This window comes from Eupeodes corollae, chromosome 1 (genome assembly GCF_945859685.1).
Source record: "Eupeodes corollae chromosome 1, idEupCoro1.1, whole genome shotgun sequence".
NCBI classification, from domain to species: Eukaryota; Metazoa; Arthropoda; class Insecta; order Diptera; family Syrphidae; genus Eupeodes; species Eupeodes corollae.
The window spans coordinates 294,818,808-294,834,183 of NC_079147.1; the positions used below are offsets into that span (position 1 = coordinate 294,818,808).

The window sequence follows — 15,376 nt, forward strand, 5'->3', positions numbered from 1 at the left end:
TTTATATCATTTCTTATTGGGCATATTCTGCTATTCATCTGCTATTACTTGAATTTTCACTTATCACTAATCTGCTATTCATTCAAAGTGAATCTGTGTATGTCGGTAACATCGTCGGTAATACTGCGCGGTATTCTTCTATTGACGTGAAAACATTCATTCTATACAATTTTGATATGAAATGTAGCGGATTTTTCATTTGGTGTCTAGTTTTTTAATTGTTGTTTGTAAAATGTAAGTAAAAACTAATTCATTGCTAAATTAAGAATATTTGTTTTATAAATAGAAGATTATTAAAATTCTAAGGGGAAACGCGGCACTTTCTAAAATTTCTGAGCACAGGCAAGGGGTATCAGGTGGGCAGCGTGTCCTCTTTATTTGACTGTTTATTTGCAATAATGCTAGCTGCTCACACTGTGATTTTACTTCACTTTAAAAATTGGCCTTACTTAGTTTTCTGAAGCTTTTTTGACGTTCCGAGTTTTGGGCGATCTGATATTTGTTCGTATTTTATTGGGCAATAAGACCAAATACTTCTTTTTATTTGGTTCATGATAATCAAAAAAGTTGTGACATTTTTAATTTAGGCGAAAAGACCCAAAGCCGAAAATTACACCTTCAGACTGAAAATTATACTTCGAATAAGGTAATTTCAAATGGTTCAAATGGTAGACATGTGCATTCAAGAGGACACAAGCGTCCATAGGTTTTTTCTTAAAACCAACCTCTGTCTATCAACTCCTACTCTCACCTCCACGTGGTGAACATCGGGTGCCTAGTACCTCAACTGGAGATTGGGTTCCAACCCCAGTGGAAAGTTGTTGGGGGCAGCAAACGAGAGAGGTGGGGAGAGGTGTTTCCACTAAGGCACCTCTCCTTATCCAGACGGCAGCGGAGGAATTCCCGAGATGGAATCAACGGTGGCGTCTACAGTTCCAGTAAGGTTGAACTACTTAGTGAACACCTTATAGGGCTTCTTCGACTTATTACAGCCCAGGCCTGTAAGGAGCGGTTTTATCTGGCTCCCCATCCTTGGAGTTATACTTAGGATCTGGCCCTCCAGTTTGGAGGTTGTGCGTCGGGGTGACTTCCTGGCCACGTAAAAGCTTTCAAAGTTGCGAAGCACCAACAAGCCTCGGATACGGACGGATTTACTGTTGACAACCAACGCAAACGAATAAAGGACAACGAACTTCGGATATGCACGTGGAATGTTAGGTCCCTTAACAGACCACGTGCGGCCGAAGAAAGAAGAGCAGAAAAGAAAGCAGATATCACCGCCATCCAGGAAATACGATGGGATGGGCCGGGCAAAAAGAGGATGAAAAACTGCGATATTTACTATGGTGACTGCTACCACGAAAACCAACAGCGCTTATTTGGATGCGGATTCGTCATTGGAGCCAGACTTAGGCAAGAAGTCTTGAGCTATAGGTGCATCAATGAGCGCCTCATGACCATACGCATCAAGGCTAAATTCGGCAACATTAGCCTGATATGCGCGCACGCCCCCACAGAAGAGAAAGACGACAACACCAAAGATATGTTCTTCGAGCTCTTAGACAAAACATATGAGCAGTGCCCTAGCTACGATATTAAAATAGTCCTGGGCGATTTTAATGCCAAGCTAGGAAGGGAAGACATCTTTGGTGGAATAATCGGGAAAAACAGCCTGCACGACAACACTTCCGATAATGGATTCAGGCTCATAGATTTTGCTGCGGGGCGAAACGTCATGGTAGCCAGTACGCGTTTTCCACACCTCAACATCCACAAAGGAACTTGGAATTCTCCAGATCAATCTACCGTCAACCAGATTGACCATATTGCGATCGACGCCAGACACGCTTCCAGCATTATGGATGTACGAACTTTCCGAGGAGCTAACATCGACTCGGACCACTACCTCGTTGTAGCCAGGGTAGCACTTCGGACTTCCAGACCCAAGGCAAAACAGGGAGGTGCTGGGAGAAGATACAACGTCGAACGGCTACAATCGCCAGAGATCGCCAAATCCTTTTCCGACCGAGTGACAAGTAACCTCTCTCGAAGTTCTCTGCCGCCAACACAATGTATCGAAAACCAGTGGCAACATTGCCAAGATGCAATCAGAGAAGCCGCCTCTGATGTGCTGGGTTTCAAACAGCCACCAACAAGGAACCCCTGGTTTGATGAGGAATGTCGGCAGGCAAATGCAGCCAAACAACAGGCACGCAAAGCGGCGCTGCATAGAAGGACGAGAGCTGCTCGTGAGCTCTATGAGCAGAAGAGGCGAGAGGAACGCCGACTTTTCAGAAGGAAAAAGAGAGGGCATGAAAAGCGTGCGGTCGAAGATGTTGAGAGGTATAAGAGCAGGAATGAGGTTCGAAAGTTTTATGAACAGGTGAAACGAAATTCACAGGTACATAAACCTAGAACCGAAGGCTGCAAAGACGAAAGTGGAAACATCATAGTGGAACCGCAGTCAATGCTGAGGATATGGAAGGACCACTTCTGCACACTGTATAACGGCGACGAAGAACTGAATCCCGCTGTCAGGCAGGATGACCCATTCGATATAGACGACGAAAGCCAACAATCCCGTCCTCCCGACTTAGACGAAGTAAAGATTGCCATATCTAAGTTGAAGTCTAATAAAGCCGCTGGAGCAGATGGCTTGAATGCCGAGCTCTTTAAAGCAGCTGGAGATAAGTTGGTTAGGAGCATGCACCAACTTATCTGTAAGATATGGTCGGAAGAAAACATGCCCGATGAATGGAACCTCAGTATTGTTTGCCCGATCCTGAGAAAAGGAGACCCTCTAAACTGCACCAACTATAGAGGAATAAGTCTACTTAACATCGCCTATAAAATCTTCTCTGCCATAATATGTGAACGTCTAAAGCCCATCGTCAACAACCTGATATGTCCTTATCAGGGTGGTTTTAGACCAGGAAAGTCCACAGTTGATCAAATATTCACATTACGGCAGATCCTGGAAAAAACTCAAGAGCACCAAATCGACACCCACCATCTTTTCATCGATTTCAAGGCCGCATATGACAGCATCTACAGGGACGAGCTGTATAGAGCCATGTCTAGTTTTGGCATCCCTGCCAAACTCGTCCGTTTGTGCAGGATGACCATGGAGAGTTCACGCTGCTCCATAAAGGTTGGAAACAACTTAACAGAACCTTTTGATGTCAAAAAAGGTTTTAGACAAGGTGATGCGCTGTCATGCGATTTTTTTAACATCGTGCTTGAAAGAATAGTGCAGAGCTCACACGTCAACACTAGAGGCACTATCTTTCAAAAGTCTGTCCAATTACTGGCATATGCTGATGACATTGACATAATCGGAAGAACTCAGCGTGATGTCAATTTGGCTTTTGTGAGTATTGAGGCAGAGGCGGCAAAAATGGGTTTAACGGTTAATGAGGGCAAAACAAAGTACATGCTGTCGTCTAGAAAGGACATACAACACCGACGTTTTGGTCAAAACGTCACAATCGACAGACGTACCTTTGAGGTAGTCAAAGACTTCGTCTACCTAGGCTCCGCTGTAAACGCAGAAAACAACACCAGCGCTGAGATCAAACGCAGAATAACTCTTGCTAACCGCTGTTTCTTTGGACTAAGAAAGCAATTGAGTAGTAATGTCCTCTCTCGAGGGACCAAAGAGTTGCTATATAAGACCCTTATCATCCCCGTCCTGCTATACGGTGCAGAAGCATGGACCATGACAAAAGCGGATGAAAGCACCTTGGGTCGCTTCGAGAGAAAAGTTCTTCGTGTGATCTACGGTCCCGTATGCATCGAAGGGGAGTGGAGGAGAAGATGGAACGACGAACTGTACGGGCTGTACAGCGACGACGTAGACTTAGCAAGAAGAGTAAAAGTCCAACGACTAAGATGGCTGGGTCACGTAGAGCGCATGGAAACCAATGCTCCGGCCCGGAAAGTCTTCGAATCCGCACCCACAGGACAGCGCAGTAGAGGAAGACCGCGGATCAGGTGGCGCGCACAAGTGGAAGGTGACCTCACCCAACTTGGAGCGCGAAACTGGAGACATCTAGCTAGGGACCGAGCTAGATGGAGAAGTTTGTTGGGTGAGGCCCTAGTTCACACAGGACTGTAGCGCCACCTTAAGTAAGTAAGTAAGGTAATTTTCATGTCAATTTAAAAAATAAATCATGATTGTTTTATTCTATTTCAAGTTCTAAAGCCTCCTAAAAACACCTTTATTACGTGAAGCAGTCTTCTGCATAATTAACAGAGATAAAGTCTAATAAAAAGTCAAAATAGTATTTTGCTACTTTTTGATTGGGTAAAACTAATAAGATATTTAAGTGTCTAAGCAAATAACAGGGTTTTACGAAATGATTTGAATTGATTAAAAAAAAAAAGAGTTTTTTAAAGAGAATTTACTGGAATCAGAACAATCTTCACACTATTTTCCTTTAAAAAATCACTTAAGGTTAGATACCTACGGAAGAAGCTTATTCGTCAACAAATTAAGGTTTCACTTGAAAATTTAGAAATCAGAACTGGCAACACCGTTATTTACTTTAGTTGACCATAGATTGACAAAGAAAAGACGATTAAATATTTGGGTATATTATTTAGGAAAGATCTTTGTCTTTTCACTTTTCAATTCTTTAATATTTTGAAAAATTTGCTAATAATGGCTCAATACTTTCTTATAACTGCTTATATTTCCAATTGTGATTTTTTGGTAAAGACTGAAACTTTTTCATCTTAATATAAAAAGCATAGCTCTTCAGAAAAACATTATAGATACTCTTCATAAATACTTTTATAGTTAAACACTTATAATAATAGCAATATGTGTCATCTCAATAATAATGTAGGTAATGCAATCAACCGACTTAAGTATCAATGTTTTCGAATGTAATTTAAAATTTTAAAAGAAACCCGCATCGCGTCGCGTCGTCATCGTCGTTCGATTGTTTGCCACCTTGAAAAATAATGTTATCATCAATTTATCGATCGATATTTATCTTCTGATGAACATACTAACCACTATCAAGTTGATTTTCATCAGTTGATTGTAGTCTTCCATTGTGTGACTTCTTTTTTCAAAACATCAGTAAAAATATTTTAAATTTCTTAAGGCTGAAAACAAAAATCAGAATCATACTAAACAGAAGTTGAAAATCGATTTTTAAAAAATACAAAATGGACACCTTCGATTACGACGAAGATGACATTTATCTTAGAAAACGGTAAATAAATATTGGAAACCATGTTTTTCTGTCAGAAATCAGAATTTTCGTGTTTGTCATTTGGAAACAGGAAACAAAAGGAAAAACCCCCATTGTGGGACTCATTTCAGGACCCTCCCCCAAAGAAGGCCACCGGTTCAGCTGCCAGTTGGAATAAACTAACACTTTTGCTCCAGGTCTTCAAGGTTCTCGTTTATATCCTGGTGTTTGGTATCGTTTTAGGCTCAGCTGTAATATCTAAGCTCAGTTATTTGCTGATGGTGGCACAAATTCCTCCCGGCTCGAAAGTGAAATATTGTGATATCAGACGTGAGTATAAAGGTGATGGGATGGGGGTGTTAAAGTGGTTTGAAGCGATAAGAACCGCAGCGCAGATGATGATGAATGCGTTGGGTATGTCAGCCTGGGGCTGTGCGTAAAAGCAACATAGAGGAAATGTGACACTCGTTTTGATACTACAGTTTTATGCTTTAAGGAACCCAAAAGTTAACTCTTTTCGGAATTGATTGTTTTTTTCTCTTCCAGATCCGAAAAGAGAACTCTATGCACGAATACCCGATAAACAGCAAATCGCCTGGATTTGGGCATTGATATTGGCTTTTTCTGCACCGGAAGTGTTTACGTTTTTCCGTTCGTTGAGAATTTGCGTGTTTAAAGATGTAAAAGCACCAACATGGCTGGAAGTGTATTTGGTAAGTGACGCTAACGGTGATGGTGGCAGTGAAAAAAGAAATAAAAGTAAAACTAGAGTATTTTTCCTCCTTGATGTTATTTTTCTTTTTTCATTCCATCGTTGCTTTGCGGTTGCATTTCTTTAACGTGGTTCTTTTAAATTAAATTCCATGCTCCATGCAGGTAGTTGGAATGGAGGTGCTGCATGTTGTTGGCTTGGCGGTGTTTACATTCGTTGCACTTCCGGCAATGGATTCCTGCAAAGCTCTGATGGTAACTAATGCTGTTTGTTTAGTTCCTGCAATATTGTGTAAGTAAATATCTGCAAGTGCAATTTATGGTGTAAAATTTAGATGAAAACCGAGGCAAGCGCAATTGTTGTTTGTTTACTTTTTTTTTTGTTTTTGTCTCTTCACTGATCACTTTGTGAAGTTGATGGTAGATTTTAATGAATATGGTTGTTTGTTTCTTTTAAAAATAACTAAAAACCTTTCAAGTCGCTTAAGAAAGGTTAACATTAAAAATATTATTTCTTTTCAAGTTAAGTGAAGACACTTTTGTGAAGTGAGTAATGTTACTGTTGATTGGTAAAATAAATGAAATAATATTTTCGATTGATAGTTCTGGTGATACGTAGTACACGTGGGGTGATGGTTTAGTGTGTTCGACTTTCTTGGGTTCAAACCCTGCATGTGCCATCTAAAGTTTTTATCACGGGTACTACCTCGTGTGAGGAATTGACGAATTCTCCAAGAGTAATTCTTGTCATGAAAAGTTCTTTCTTAAGTTAGCCGTTCGAATTCGACTTAAGGTCCGCTCCATTTCTGGCAACATTACTCGCACACAGGAATGGTTGAGAGTTGTAAGCTGTAATTAGGCCCTAGTACTCAACGGACTGTTGCTCCACCTAATTTATTTAATTTATAGTTCTGATGATACATACACCTTACGTCATAAATAGTTAAACTTTATTTCAAATGTCTTCACAATTCTACCGCTTGCTTGAGTAGTTGGCAGATTGTGACGACCGTTATCATCGCGTTATTTATCAAATGTACCTTGTACTTGTTGACATTTCTATAAACGCGAAAAATGGTTCGCCAAGAAATGTGATCTTGTTTAAAACTGAATATGCTATAAAGAATTTTCTGGCTCTTTTTTGACTCAGTCTAGAAGATAAATTTAAAATTACTGTTTTGCTTGAACTTTTTGAAAATATTTTGATCTCTAAGGAGTCAACAAAACTTACAAATTGTAGAGAGAAAATTGTTAAGTTCTTGAATTTAAGGAAATAGGTACAAATTAAATAAAAACAAATTAAGGTTTGAAAATAAGTTGGGGAGTGTGGCACTCACAAACTACACATTGCAGAATCTCTTTTGACTTCATTTTTCAAAGCTTTAATAATAAGATATTTAATATGCTACATTCATTGCTTTTCAGTTATAGCCATTAGTTTAACGAAAGTGTCACTTTTTCTGTATTAAAATTCATGATTTATTGGAAAGAAAAAAAGTTGCTTTAAAAAAGCCTTACACTATTTATGTGAGTCAAAATAAAAGAAGAAGGAATTGACTCCAAACTACAGGAATTTAAAGACAGCTTAGTATCAAATTTATTATTGAAAGTAACTTCTTAAGAACCTAAATATTTGCTGTTTTTCTCCGATAAGATTTTGAAAATAATTTTAAGCATTGCTAAAGATTTTTCCAATACTAAAATGTGTCGAAATTCATTTTTTACCAACTTTGAGTAATGTTTTTTTGTTTTTATTTTCAATAAAAAACGATTGATTTTTCTCAAAATTTAGCAGATGTTTAAAAGGTTCTTTTCGATGCACGAAATTGTTTTGGAGATAAAATCATTTTGTGTTCGTAAAATTTTCGAGGTGACACATTTTTTTTCTTCAGTTTTTTTTTTATTTATAAGAAACCCGTTAATTGGAATTTTTCAAAAAAGATACTTGTTTAGTATCACGGTACAATTTATTATGTAAAATTTAATTCAAGTCTCTAACGTATTTGGTTCGTAAGATATTTAGGATTTACCAAAATGTTCACCTTTTTTAAACTGCTATGGTAAAAAAAAACACCAACTCAATTTTCTTGAGAGCCCTTTCTGTATCTTTCCGCATTATTGTCTGTATAAAAAAATGTATTTGAAGTCGATATCTCTACTCGTTCATGAGCTATGGAGGACAAAAAAAACGTCGCGAACGTACGGACGTACGGATGTACGAACGTACGTACACACGCACGCACAGACATCTTTCTAAAAATCTTTTATTTCGACTCTAGGGACCTTGAAACGTCGAGAAATTTCAAAATTTTTAATTTGACGAATCGGACCCATTACAATAACTTCCTATGAGAAGTTAAAAAACACTTTGAAAAGCCTTACACTATTTGTGTTAGTCAAAATAAAATAAGAAGGAATTGAGGACGAGTTTCAGGAATTTAAAGGCAGCTTAGTATCAAATTGCCGATCTATTATTCTAAGTAATTTCTTAAGAACATAAATGGGTGTGTGTATTTGAGATTTAAGATGATTGTCTTTTGATTGTTTGACTACACTAACTGAACTTTTGACTTTTTAATGCTCTAAATTTTTAAAATGTTTAAACTATTGGCAAAAAACCCTTGAAAAAACCGCAGAATCGTCTCATTCCTAAGGAAAATGGACCTACAATTTTACTTCAAATGCCAATGATTATTTGTAGTCTAAGAGCTGGCGACATAAAAGTGTAGTCAATTGCAACCTTTTTTAAAGTATGAAATGTCTCAAAGTGTAAAACAAAGACTACAAAGTATGTCTACCTGCACCCATGATGAATTTAATAAAAACTGCATTTAAAAGATTGAAAAATATAAAAATACACTGTCGGACAAAATAAAGCGCAAATCCCAAATCTTAAGTCGGAGTGAAATATTTTCATTTAATTACAAATTATGGTTAAGAAAAGATATTGAAATATTAAAAAAAGAAAAGACAAAATAAAGTGCAAATTCAAAATTTGAACATAAATAGTATAAAATATTAAAAAAAAAAAAACAGTTTAGTAAAGTAAATAAAAAATAATAACGAGTGGCTCCGCCTTGATTTTTAATAACCTGTGCAAGACATCTGCGCATACTGCAGACAAGATTTTTTTTTAAATTCAGATGGAACTCTCTCCCATTCGTTTTGGATACTTTCCCAAAAAGACGGTTAATTGCGACGCTCATCCAAAGGTATCCTGTCATCCAAAATTGACTTAAGGTGCTCAATAGGGTTAACGGATTGAGGTGGCCATTCTTTTCGAATTCTGCTTGTATGCTTTGGGTCATTATCTTGTTAAAAAATATAAATTCCCAAAGACATTTTTGAAGCAGAAGAAGCTAGATTTTCTCTGACAATATTGACGTAACTAGAACCCGTCATTTTAGTGTCAATTTTAATAATATTTCCAACCCCACTAAAGGAAAAACATCCCCAGACTATAAGTGACCCTCCTTCATGTTTGACTGTTTTTTGAATGCACCTTTGGCTCAGTCTTTCCCGTTTTTTGCACCAAACTCGTTTTCTGGCTTTTACAATTTTTATTCAAATTTGGACTCATCGGACCAAATTACGCGCTCCCAAAAGGATTGTGGCTTTAATAGAAACTTTCTTGCAAAAGCTTGCAAACATTTCTTAAGCCACTTTCGTTCAGTCGCCTTTGAACAGTCCTTGGTGTAATGGATAACTCCAGTTCTTCTTTGATGCTTCTCTCCGAAGATAATGGGATTTTTTTGAGCCCCAATTTTTATTCTGCTGTCATCAACAGCTGTAGTCTGCCTTTTCCTTCCACAAGAATTGTTAAAGCTGACGACAGTTCCTCGTTTTACAAAATTAAAATAAATTTTCCTTACACTAGAAACAGACAATCCATATCTTTCCGCTAGTTTTTGGAATGTCAACCCATGTTGACGGTCTAAAAAAAGCATTTCCTTCACTTCGGTTGCAATAAGCAATTAAATAAACATGACTTTAAATTTAATTTATAAACATTTTATTATTTTCTCTGCTTTACAAAATTTACCTAATTTTTTTTTTAATATTTAGTAAGAAATTGAAAGAGTAATAAAAATTGGACTTTATTTTGTCGCTTGTCAACTTGATATTCAGCTATATTATTTTTGGTCAAAGAGTAAACAACTGTGAAATCAAATGAAACGCTTTTGCATTTTATTTCGTCTGACAGTGTATTTTATAGATCTTGGATAGCTTATAGCCAAAGTTGAAGGGACCGAAGTTAAAGAATGGCACTTAAGTGATGACAGAAGCGTTGAAAGATGTAAAATAAATAAAAGTCAAGTTACTTGCAAAACATTGTGACTATTGCCATTCGTTTTTCGTCTTTCACAGGTCTAGATAAAAAAAAAAAGAAGTTTATTCCCTGGCAAACCCCTGCACAGTGTCCCTTTAACTTTTGACTAAAATCACAAAATTTACTCCAAAAAAAAAACTTTGTTACAGGTTTTATAGATTTAAGGGACCTTGAAACGTAGAGAAATGCTTACATTAACTTCATATGGGAATTTTACAAAGAAACATTTGCAATTTTCAAAAATCCGTTCAATTGATCTTCTTGTCTTCTATATACATAATTATACATCGTTTTTACTCACTATTATTCTGTTCATAGATTTCTTACAAAGTTTAAAATTTTCGGATTTGTCATTTATTATGATGCACATTTATCTGGGAAAATCATAAAGGTATAATTTTAAAAGATCTAAACTAAATTTTAGACTGTTAATCTTATCTGTACAACTTATAGAACTAGAGTAATCTTACAAAATAAAATGGCTGAAATCCACCCACTGAAACTCCCCTTTTTGAACGTATACCACCTATTATTTATCTTGAAAGAAACATTCAAAATAATTTCTTTAAATTAATATAATCCATTTACCTAATCCCATTGATTTTCTACAACTCCCCCATTTAATTCAAATTTAATAATTCAAATAATGGCGTCTGAAAGCTTTCTGATTGACGATCAGCTTGACAGAAGCCAAAGTTTGTAAATTGCCAGTTCTTCAAGCCCAAAGACGTCTAATCTCATTCTTCGATTAACTATTTTAAGAGTCAAAAATTGAGGAAACTATTGCTTCTTTAGTTGAATATGTACAGATATTTCTATTTCCACATCGTTGTACAAAGACTAAAACCTTGCTTCATTATTGATTCCCCTAGTGAAAGTCCACAACAGAAAGTAAGTCCCCCCTTTTTCGCTAAAAATAGAATATGGCAAAGAACCCGTAAACAATTTCTATATTCCAACTTAATTGCCTATGAAATCCCATAAATATAAATTATTGTTGAGGTTTCTTCTTTAATCATTGCTAATTTTAGCATTGTGTTGTTTAAATGAACCTACTTTACCTTAATTGATTTATAGCGACCCTTTTCTAACGTAAAAATACTCTTTTTTCTTCTCCTTCTCCTTTTTCATTTACCAACATTTTTATACATAATAATTTTTAATCAAACCATCAGGCTTCCTCTCCGGACCAAAGTGCTACTGGAAATCCATAATTAAATCATCCCTTAGCCTTCTAGCACTATTCTGTCAGGTAACAGCCCTCATAATCTGGCCAGCAATTGACAACAAATTAGCCATTCAAATCCTTTCGCTGCCACTGCTGCTTATCTCGTTTCGCTGGTGGGAGAATTACATCGACCGTTTTTCATTCATAGGTACGTTACGTTTACGTTGACTATACGTATAAAGTGTAAACATTAAATTTACATTTTCCATTAACTAATTAAACAATACATCTCACAGCTTATCTGACAAAAACCATTCGAAGGACGAAATCTCGCTACAATACGTACTTGTTCCTGTCCCCGCTTAAATGTGTCCTCTTCGCGATGAGTGCTTTTGTCCTTGATGGACGCAAATTTACAACATATTTCACGGAATTCCTCACCGGTTGGAAACTGCATGATATATCCATCAATCAGGTAGGCTTCACATATATGTTTGTAGCATTTAAGTAATGGCCTTTCTGCCATATTTACTTGATTTACCTCGAATCCAGACGAATATCTTATCACATAATTCACGTATCCTTTCCATAGAGCTCTCCCATTTACTCGGATGTACATGGCCGTACATCCAACTCAACGTCGCCGCCGGAAACTATATCAGAAGCAGCAACATCATTGACAATGGTATCGACACAAATGATTCCGTCGTTGCCGTCAGCGTCGTCGGGTTCATTGTTGGAAGATGAATTTGTTGTTCAGTCAAACCCTTACGTAATCGTTTACACGCTTCTGATTCAGATTGTTTCGTCATATCTTTGTTATATATTCGCCAAGTTTGCGTGCAAAGTTAAAATTCAGGAATTTAGCTTCTCCTTGTCGGTGAGCGTTGTGGGGCCGGTGTCCTTGGCCGTTCTTGTGATTGTTGCCAGTGCCAGGGAAGCCGATGTGTGTGCATTTCATGACTTTGTTCCTGACTACGTGGCATTTCGGAGTCTTCCTATTTATCGGTTTAGTGACTACTTGCAGCAGGACTTTGTTTGGTTGGGTCTGCTATGGTGGGCTTCTCAGCTCTGGGTAACTTATCACATTTGGTATCCGAGGAACGATAAGAATGCACCAACCGAGAAATTATTTGTATGTCCATGGTATTGCGGTTTTCTGGTCGAGCAGTGTATAACGATGAATCGTCGAAGAGTCGATTGGAACGAGGAGGGTGTTACGTTGAAGGTAAGTCATTGTTTTTGAAGAGAATAGTTTTAAATGCTTAGGTAAATATTTGGTTAGACATCTCATTTTGGTAGATTGCATTTTACTGTAAATAACAGTTTATGGCAGTTAGTGCTGCATTTTGAAACCCTTCATAATTCTTATAAACATAAAACTAGCTACAAGCTGTCACAGCAGACGTTATTTTGTCTTTTCATGTAGAAGATGTGACAAGTAAACACATAAGCTTATAAATAAACATATAAAAAGGATCTCAGTTAAGGTTAAATTTAAATAAACTAAAATAAAAGTGCGTATACGGCATTGTTATTCATTTATCGTGAATTTAATGAATACAAAGTGAAGTAGAAGTATGTTTGAATGAAATTTGCAAATTTCAATACATTTATTTATGATTCAAATTGGTGACGGGTCCAAATTTGTAAATGGTATTTTTCTGTAACAAGTCAATTTTTTTATATTTATTAAATTTAAAAAAAATTATTATTTAAAATTATGCAATCAAAAATTTAAGGTAAGCTGTTTCCTTTGAGATATATTCAATGGATTAAATCAATTACATAGTATTTTTAGTACGACTATTATTGTTGTAAGAAACACTAAATACTGAGGTCAATATATTCATAGGAAGTAATTGTAATGGGTCCGATTTATGAAATTGACAATTTTGAAATTTCTCGACGTTTCAGGTCCCTAAAGTTCAAATAAAAGATTTTTAGAAAGATGTCGTGCGCGCGTACGTACGTCTGTACTACCTTACGTTTGCGAGATTTTTTTGATAATAATGCAGAAAGATGCAGAAAGGGCTCTCAAGAAAATTGCATTTGTGATAGCAGTTTAAAAAAAGGTGAACATTTTGGTTAACTCTAAATATCTCACGAACCAATAAAGCTAGAGACTTGAATTAAATTTTATATTATATATTTAAACGTGATACCAAACAAAAATATTATTGGACAAAATTTCAATTAACTGTTTTTTTTTATAAATCATATAAATGTCTTTTCAAAAATTTGAGTTTTTGGCTTCAAATTTATTTTTTCTTATGAGAAATACTGTTTTTTACATTCATTACATTTTTTTAATCCAAAAGTCAGTTTTTTTATAAAAAATAAAATCTACAAAAAATAGTATGGTGAAAATTGATCTTCGCTTCTCGATATATCGTGAACAATAAAAGCTATTAACTTCAAATTAATTTCATTCTTCTAATTTGTATTTTTTTTCGATAAGAAATACAATTTTTTTAAATATGATACTATAATTGGTAAACATTGGTTTTCGACTAAAAATTTCGTTTACAAAAACAGATTTTGAAATCAAACAAACAAAGCAAAATATTGTTCGTAATTTTTAAAAATAATTTAACTGAAAACTTTTTTAACAAAACACGAAAGCCTACAAACTTTTTAAGCAAGACAAATCGACAGAAAGGATGGGAAGTGTGGGTCGCATCAAAGCCTCTTTTTAATTTAACTATTTATTTAACTATCAATTGAATTTTTGTATAAAATATAAAAAGTCAATGTTAACCGATCTTTAGGTTTTTAATTTCTGCAGAAAAACTGTCGGTTGAATTTTTAAAATACAGTAAAAATATTGTTGTATATATTTATATTTTCAGGTTTTTCTTTGTTGGATATTTCTAAATAAAATACTTACAGTAAACAATAATATTTTGTATAGAATAAAATCAATTTGCAGTCAATACATTAATTTCTTCGAGTCAAAAAGGCATGTTTACCAATTTTTAGTAGTAGGTACTGTTTTTTTTCCCACTTCTATTTTTCTAAAAATTGTACCCCTCTTTCCTTCCTGCGATGCTAAACGTCAAAAAATGGTGATAAATCAGACCGATTGGGCAATTAATAGATTAATAGTACCCATGTTATGATGGTTACTGCATCATGCCAGAGGTCTTGGGTTCAATATCAGCCTATGTTTCCTAAAGTTTATTTTCCGGGTACTGCCTCTTGCAAGGAATTGACAAGTCCCCCAAGAGAGTTATTAACACCCACCTGACAATAATACTCGTACACTAGAATGGTTGAGAGTTGTAAGTCACTAGGCCCTACGGCTGTTGAGCCACATAATCATCATTTATGAGTTTTGGAATGAGGGTTGAGCCTTTGATAATTTTCAAACGATATAATGTATACTTTAACGCTAAAGCACTCGTCAATAATAATAAAATAGGAATCTACTATTTTAACTTTTCTAAGGTATGCTTTTCAAATTTCAAATTTGACGATTATCATTTCATAAATAAAGAGGCTGGGATGCAACCCACACTGATGACTTTCCGTCCCGTCTGTCTATTTGTTGAAAATCAATTTTTAGCAACTTTTGTATTAGTTTTGAATTGTATATAACAAAACTGTCAATTCAATTTTTCTCAAAATTTTACTGAAAGTTGCCAACAATTTTAAAAAAAAAAGAGGCTGGGATGCGACCCACACTGATAACTTCCCATCCCGTCTGTTTGTCTGATTTGTCTTGCTTAAAAGGTTGTCTACATGTACTCGTGTCAATTTTTACTTTTCGAACTATTTTTTGTAGATGTTGGATTTTTATATAAATTTTTACCACGTTTTAGTATTGTTTTTTTAAAGTTTAATTTTTTGTAAGAAAAACTGCAACTTCGTTTTTTTTTCAAAACTTTACTGAATGTTGACAACAATATTTTTTCAAAGATAAAAGTAAATTAAAGCCAATATCTCAAATTTTTAAAAAGA

General features: G+C 35.6%; 1 protein-coding gene across 1 annotated transcript in view; it reads left to right on the top strand.

The window, feature by feature from the left end:
- The first annotated feature begins 4,932 nt into the window (after positions 1-4,932).
- Positions 4,933-15,376, top strand: part of LOC129942426 (chitin synthase chs-2) — a 40,321-nt gene continuing 29,877 nt past the window's right edge. Inside the window, exons 1-7 of the mRNA XM_056051349.1 lie at positions 4,933-5,225; positions 5,296-5,534; positions 5,751-5,917; positions 6,081-6,207; positions 11,421-11,621; positions 11,710-11,888; positions 12,006-12,641. Of these exons, the coding sequence (XP_055907324.1) occupies positions 5,179-5,225; positions 5,296-5,534; positions 5,751-5,917; positions 6,081-6,207; positions 11,421-11,621; positions 11,710-11,888; positions 12,006-12,641 (1,596 nt within the window). The 5' untranslated portion in view covers positions 4,933-5,178. The remainder of the gene's footprint in view (positions 5,226-5,295; positions 5,535-5,750; positions 5,918-6,080; positions 6,208-11,420; positions 11,622-11,709; positions 11,889-12,005; positions 12,642-15,376) is intronic.